Here is an 8,273-nt window from a genome sequence, read left to right on the forward strand (position 1 = left end):
AAATTCCTTTAAATGACACCAAGACCATTGCCCTGAGTCACACACTCATATTGAGTGAATTGTCTACATAATTTTTTAGGGGTATAGTCTGGGCTGGAGGGGTATACTTTGGCCTGGTCCAGAATATACCCCCGGGGTATAAACTGGGCTAGCCCATAGTTTACCCTGGGGTATAATCTGGTGGGGGGTTATTCTGGGCTGCTACACCGGGCCTTCAGCGTGACGAGCCAACGCTTTAACCACTAGGCTACCCCACCATTGAAGGTATCAATTCTTGATTGTATGAGTTCATCTTTAAAGCTTCACTGTATAGGTTCACCTTCAGTACTTCACCGTATAGGAGGGTGGTGGGGTAGCCTAGTGGTTAAAGCGTTCCCTCGTCACGCCGAAGACCTGGTTCGCTTCCCACATGGGTACAATGTGTGAAGCCTATTTCTTGTGTTGCCCGCAGTGATATTGCTGGAATATTGATAAGAGCGGCGTAAAACCATTCTCACTCACTCATTTACTGTACAGGTTCACCTTCAATACTTCACTGTATAGGTTCAGTACTTCACTGTAGACCCGTGAAGGTCCGGGTTAGAATTGATCTTCAGTAACCCACACTTGTCGTAAGAGGCGACTAACGGGATTGGGGGGTCAGGCTCGTTGACTGGGTTGACTCATGTCATCGTATCCCAACTGCATAGATCGATGTTCATGCTGTTGATCCCTGGATTGTCTGGTCCAGATCCGATTATTTACAGACCGCTGCAATATAGCAGGAATATTGCTGAGTGCGGCGTACAACTAAACTCACTCACTCACTTCACTGTAAAGGTTGACGTTCAATACTTCATCTGTAGGTTGAACTTCAATACTTCATTGTACATGGGGGTTAAGTTAGTAGCTGCAGTGATAATGGTAGTACCATGAATTATTGAGGGTTGACCAGTACCATAAGGTGAGGTGTGTGAAATGGGGTTTATCATCGTACTGAAGAATATTTCGCTCATATGACGACATGCATGCGTGTGTATGCAGCTTGTACTAGCCCAGACTTAGGCTGGTTTTATTGTGCTAGCCCACCGAGATACCATGCCGCAGTGAAGCATGAATACCCCACTCAGACACAATATACTGACTCCGAGCCGACCAGTCCTTGTTGTACCCATTAATGCCGAGAGCCAGGCAGGGAACAAGTACCATATTTTCTTTTGGTAAGACGCAGCATGGGAGCGAACCTGTTCTCTGGGCGGACACACAAATCACTACACCATGGAGGCGGTCTGACCAATACCATGAATATTGATGATGCTCCAATGCTGTCATAACAGTTGCATGTCAGGAATCTTGCAAGTTACCTCACTCCAGTTTACGAAACTCAGACAATTACAACTCAGAACTTCACTCTTTCGCTATTATTACTACAACTACTGACTGAAAGAAGGGTGATCTGTGAAAATTAACACTGTATGAACCCTTTCATTGTTTGCCTTTAAAGCAATATGTAGAGCGCCAGTCAGGGGGCTTGTAAACATGGTTCGCATATTATCAAGCTGCACATATTGTCAAGCTGCACATATTATCAAGCTGCACAAGCTCTCAAGCAAGAAACATGCACTGTTAAATGATTGGTGATCAGTCAAATAACTTCCTTGCTTTCCTCTCACTTAAACCAAGCATTTGGCTTCATTTGTTGGTTAGATAGCAGCAGCAACATATATTCATTGGAGAAGAGACTTTTTGTATAAATCCCAATGGTGTATTGGCAGTGACGTTGGCTTGTCTAAGATAGGATTTGTTTGAAATAGCAAAGTGAGTGAGTGAGTGTGTTGAGTTTTATGCCGCTTTTAGCAATTTTCCAACAATATCACGGTGGGGGAACACCAGAAATGGGCTTCACAAATTGTACCCATTTGGGGAATCGAACCCGGGCCTTCAGCGTGATAAGCGAACGCTTTAACCACTAGGCATCCCCACCGCCCCTGAAATAGTAAAGCTGAAATTTTGTGCATTGTTTCCTTCTTTCTTTTCAGGTTAACAACCTTGTCAGTCGAGGCGAGGTCTTTGGCCAGGGCCTGAAACAAGTATCCATCTTTAATTCTTCCTTCAGAAAGAAGTTGTACTTCTTCCCAGGTCTGAAGGTTGATGTATCTGGAGAGGCCCGTCCACATAATCAAATGCAGCCAACCAACTCTTGATGTCATTCCTGGACTGTAAAAACTCATCATCGAGTCTGTTGATATCAGATATGTTAGCACATGTCGTTAAAATCTGTTGATGTATTGGACATCAAGATACAAGGATATGATTCTTTTGATCATCCAAAATCATTCTGCCTACTTCATAGTTCGTATAACAGCAGTCAGTGTCTTGAATGAAAAAGTACAGCTAACCAACTTCAGAGACGGACAGGTTATTGATGTCATTTGACTGTGATGTCATGGTAACCAACGACATCACAATGGTCTGCAGAGTATTGTGATGCAACATGTTCTCACAAAGATATCGTTTGATTTCACCTAAGATTTAGATTCTGTGTAAGCCAGTTTGGGTTGAGTGGAATTCACATAGATCCTTCACATTTTCCCATCCTCGTGAGGTTGCAGCAATGCTGTGTGAGTTAGTGGGTATGGTTTTCCTTAGCATTTAGCAATTCTTCTCTCAATGTTGCAGTCAGAAGACACCTAAAATTGGGTTTTACACATACTACCCATGTGGGGACTCAAAACATCTGACCGGGCCATCACCCTGCTAAGCAAACACTTTAACTGCAAAGCCAACCCCAAAACCAACAATTCAGCTTGACATGACAATGTGCCTCTTCATGTTATGATGTCTCATCAATATCATTAGCAACAATGTTACCTTTGCATTCATATATATTATATGATAAATATCTTTCATGCTTATGTTTACCTAGGATTGTAACAATGTGTTTGAGAGGGCTGAATGTCTTTGGAGACACAATCAGTATGTGATAGTGATACAATCACATGTCTACCAGATTTAATTAATTTCAGGTCATTGTGATCAGTTCTGTTGTTGCATTTATTTTTCAACTGGAAAATATTACAGCTTCAGGAACTTGTAGATTGTTTATTATTATGTAATTATGATATGCCCTACTAACCAATGCACATCCTGATTTTTATCTAACAACAGACGGTATGGTTGGCGAAACTTTTCACAATGATCATGTTTAAGAAGTTGACTATACATGTACAGTCAATCACTGTTGTGTCAAACATTGATGCGTCAAACATAGGGTTTTCTCAAAAGTCCTTCTGTATTCTATATTTAGTCATCAGTTTGAGTTGTGCAGACCTCGGATGACTAAGGATGTTTGACAAACTATGGATGGATTGCAATTGTTGAGTCTCCGATAGCAATTACCGGTTATCGATTGTGGAAACGAAAAACTATCGATGCATCGATAGTATGTGTGACTGTCGATAGTTTAGTAATTGACTTTCGTTGATAAATACGCAGCGCAAAATAGAGTGTTGTTTTGTATTTTATTTATTGTTTGGGTACAGACTTGCAGCTTCATTGAGTTTATGTTTTAACTGTTTACTTGGTCACGGTTTCAAGTTTCTTGTCAGTTGATAATAGAGACTGAAACTTGTTTTTATTTCATATACACCCCTATTGACTGTACATCAGATATCATTAGCTTGACAGTTATTTGTACTCTGAAGATTGATTTCATACCTTGGTGGAGCTTAGGAGGATCCACAGTTAAAGAGAATACAGCACAAAGGCACTGCAGCTCACTTGAATAAATATTGTTTTCATGCATGGCTTTTTGATGGTGAATAATATTATATAGGTCAGGATGCAGTATCTGTTTTCATTATGAATTTTAAAAAAGCAAATAAATTTGAGATATATATTTTCTTCCCTTGTGTGTTTTGAATGCAGAGTTCTGGAAATAATGTTTTGATTTATGGGGTTGGGGGGTATTTTGCTTGTCTGCTTGTTTTATTTGTGGCTGCAGTTTGCTTCTAGCTTTTTAAAGTTATTGATGCATTGGCAACATATATTATCCCAGTTGTGCAGATCGATGCTTATGCTGTTGATCACTTGATTGTCTTCTCGACACGATTATGTACAGATCGCTGCGATATAGCTGGAATATTGCTGAGTGCAGCATTAAACAAATAAACAAACAAGTAGTATTATGATATTACTATAGAATTGAGACTGCTGCAGTTTGAGAACAACAAGGAGTTGGCGAATTGGTTACAAAACGTATTTTGCTACAAATGTGAGCTATGTTTGTGTTTGTAGGGTCACATTTTACTATTGTATGTAACTATTACTTTAATACATATTAACTCCTCAGGTGTTGTTCTTTCATCATACTACTAGCAATATTGCCGCATGTTTTACATTCATGCAACAGACATTCGTTGATTGTCTGGCCCATACTCAATATTTAACAGACCACCTCATATGACTGGAGTATGACGACTGCGGTGTTAAACAACAAACAAAACAACCCCTACACGTGCATGGATACACACAGGTGCTGGTTGGTGAGTGAGTTTAGTTTTACGCCATACTCAGCAAAATTCCAGCTATATTTCGGTGATCAACAGCATAAGCATCGATCTACGCAATTGGGTTACCATGATATGTGTCAACAAATCCGCGAGCCTGACCACCCGATCCCGTCAGTCTCCTCTTACGGCAAGCATGGTTTTCTGAAGATCAATTCTAACCCAGCTCTAGCACATCCACACTAAATTCTATACTATGTACACTGTTATTGTGAGTCAGGCAATCCATTGGTAGCCTGGACCACTCAGTGTTTGTAAGAAGTGGTACTGGAGAAACCAGATAAAGGAATTTTTGTGAACTATTTTTTTTAATATATCTCATCAATCTGGACTTAAGGATCAAGTCGTCATGTGAGGTGCACAGGCAAGGCTGTGCTATTTGGCTAAGTTTCCGTCTTTGCTTGAACCCAGTACATATTGGTATAACTCTGTCTTGTCAGTTGATATGACAGCTTTCACTTTTGCTTGAAGCCAGTGCCTACAGTGGAGCAGTAAAGCTCTTGTATGGCTTATGTGTAGGATTTATACATTCTCTTTATCTTCACCGTTGGTCTCTTCATAATGTTGCATGCATCCAGTGTGCAAAATAGTTTCCAAATTTTGCCAGCAAGTCGGGCTAGCTATGACTGAAAGTTACTAGTCCACAAAATAATTCTCTAGCACAAAATTTGAATGTAGAAACTAAGCAAAAGATTACAAAAAGGTAAAATACCATCATTTATCAGGCCTTAATCTTGCATGATTTAAAAGTGTATTATAACTTAACAAGTTGGATAGAGTGATATATTTAAAAAATGACCTCATGAAATTCACTAGCTAGTCGGGCCAGTGACTGTGCAGATTGCTGGACCGACTGGATGTTTACTAGCCACGGGTTGTGGGCCAGTGGCAATTTTGCACACTGCATGCATCAATTGCAGTGAGTTGTTTAAGAATCACTGCAGATATATATATTCGTACTTCATGCATCAGTGAAAACATATCCACATGATGCTCGGCACTATCATAAACACATGCAAGTGCATGTCAATTGTACACCTAAAAATGACATGGGAAAGTATTGTAAAAATCTAAGGAGTTGCACCAGACATATTTGTAGTTTGAGTCAGAAACACATTGGAAACAAAGTTGCACCAATGCACTGGTCGAAGATGTATACTGGCCACATAAAGAAACTGTGCACACAGAAAATATAAATATAGGCACACAGCGTATTTAAACATAAATACATTTGTGAACATAGCAAGTTTTGGAGACAATCAAACGCTCATGCACGTGCCAGGCGACGTGACGTCATTGACGGTGGCCTATGGCTTTGCAATGTGTTACTGCACGTGCAGCCCGTACAGCTGCACACAACATGTGAAACTCTGAAATTGCTGTCACTGTCGAAAGCTTGATCGTTGGTCATTCAAACGTTCACAAATCCACATGAGAAGTCACATGCACATCATGCCAAGATTAACATCTGCTCAACGTCATGAAGCCGTTGGAATGGTTCGAGCAGGAATGAGCCAACAACAGGTGGTAGCACATTTCCAATGCCATCGTAACACGATATCTGCATGGGTCAGGCGTTATCGAAACAGTAATGACGTCGCCGACCACCCACGTTCTGGGCGTTCCCGACGTAACGACGCCAAGACAGGACAGGTGGATTCGGGTGACTCATCTCAGATACAGGTCCCAGACAGCAGTGACCAAGTCCCAGACCATTCCCCAGAACTTCAATGCTCATTTGCTAGCCCCTATGCGTTGTCGATGCACTGCTGTGCTTCACGCACACGGTGGTCATACCCGTTATTGACTTTGTGAGTTCGTCGTGTGACCCCCCCTACACGATTTTGAACTTCTGACGTCATCGTTACGGATATTGTTCATGTTCTTTTGACATTTTCTTGTGGTCCGATACTTCAGCTTATAAAGTGTCTACATCATTTCGTCTTTGCTGTGTTGTATTCCAATTATGAAGGCATTTCTGTGTGCACAGTTTCTTTATGTGGCTAGTATAGTTATTGTGGACTGCTGATGTAGTATTCTGAATTGACAACAATGAAAAATAACACAATTGCAAAATCAAATGTATTTTTACGTCACGTCGAAGTTTGTTCACGAATCTGTGAATATTCATCTGAGCTGCACCCTTCTCACACGTACTTGTTTAACAAGACATATGCGAAACAACTGTACAAGGTAGTACGGTGAGCAATAGCACGCTGTCGCTGGAGACTGTCCTACGCTGCACCACTGAACATGTGAAGAACTTGCTACTTAACAGAACTGGTTAGGTGACGCGTTTGTGTCACTTAAAAGATTGAAGAACTGGTTAGGTGACGAGTCCGTGTCATGGATTAGACTGGGGAACTTGTTTGGTGACGAGTTTATGTCTCCTCACATACGGGATATCTGGTTAAGTGACGAGTCCGTGTCACGCTTAGATGGGGAAACTGGTCAGGTGACGACTTTATGCCTCCTCACATATGGGAGATCTGGTTAAGTGACGAGTCCGTGTCACGGCTTAGATGGGGGAACATGTTAGGTGACGAGTTTATGCCTCCTCACATAATGGATATCTGGTTAGGTGACGAGTTTATGCCTTTTCACATACAGGATATCTGATTAGATGACGAGTCCGTGTCATGGATTAGACGGGGGAACTTGTTTGGTGACGAGTTTATGCCTGCTCATATACGGGAGATCTGGTTAGGTGACGAGTCCGTGTCACGGCTTAGATGAGGAAACGTGTTAGGTGAATTTATGCCTCCTCACATACGGAAGATCTTGTTAGGTGACGAGTCCGTGTTACGGCTTAGATGGGGGAACTGGTTAGGTGACGAGTTTTATTCCTCCTCACATATGGGAGATCTGGTTAAGTGACGAATCCGTGTCACGCTTAGATGGGGGAACTTGTTAGGTGACGAGTTTATGACTCCTCACATATGGGAGATCTGGTTAGATGACGAGTCCATAGGAGAATTAGGTAAGAACAGAGACCATATACCGGTATATGGTCTCTGGTAAGAAGAAGGAGAAACGAAAATTTGTTTTTTACGTGTCTCACAGTGCACAATTATAAAAATACAATAGAGAATACAATGTTTGTACACCGACCAGTCAACATGGCCTATGGGACACAGGTTTAAACATAAACAGATACACATTAAAGGCTCATGTGCTAAATTGTCATATCAACATAACCCAAAGCATTACATTGCTTAATATACTGACACACCCATCCATTCACCCGTACAAAGCCTTCAACTCAGACCACCACTCAACCAACACCGTCCATACACCAACTCCCGGTGCTTCTTCAATAACCCCTGTCCCATGATCGTTCATATTGATATATAATACAAAGCTTTTCCTGTTTCTAAACTAGTCTGCACTTTGATATATCTATGTTGTATATTGCGACTTCAAACCTAGCTCAAGTTGTCTGGAGCAGACACGAGATCAGCCCTCGGCCCCGGGCTGCTAAGACGCCCCTTTAGTACCCGGTGTCCGTGACGGACTAGGGATGGATATTTTCACAATTTGATCACGAACTTGTACGTTTGTTTGTTTGTTTGCTGTTAAACGGCACACGCAGCAACATCCCTGCTATTGTGAAGGCGGTCTGTTAATAACCTCGCCTGGACCAGACAATCAAGTGGCTGAAATCATGAGCGTCTACGAAAGGTTACTGTCATCACAACTAAAATATATAAAACATGTTAAAAAAGT

General features: G+C 41.5%; 1 protein-coding gene across 2 annotated transcripts in view; it reads left to right on the plus strand.

Moving 5' to 3' along the window:
- Positions 1-3,877, plus strand: part of LOC124283703 (caspase-3-like) — a 32,341-nt gene extending 28,464 nt beyond the window's left edge. For both annotated transcript variants that reach the window (XM_046719717.1, XM_046719726.1), the window contains exon 9: positions 2,019-3,877. In XM_046719717.1, coding sequence (XP_046575673.1) covers positions 2,019-2,183 — 165 coding nt within the window. In that variant the 3' untranslated portion in view covers positions 2,184-3,877. The remainder of the gene's footprint in view (positions 1-2,018) is intronic.
- Positions 3,878-8,273: the final 4,396 nt, after the last annotated feature.

This window comes from Haliotis rubra, unplaced genomic scaffold, assembly GCF_003918875.1.
Source record: "Haliotis rubra isolate DU_JTF1 unplaced genomic scaffold, ASM391887v1 Scf1095, whole genome shotgun sequence".
NCBI classification, from domain to species: Eukaryota; Metazoa; Mollusca; class Gastropoda; order Lepetellida; family Haliotidae; genus Haliotis; species Haliotis rubra.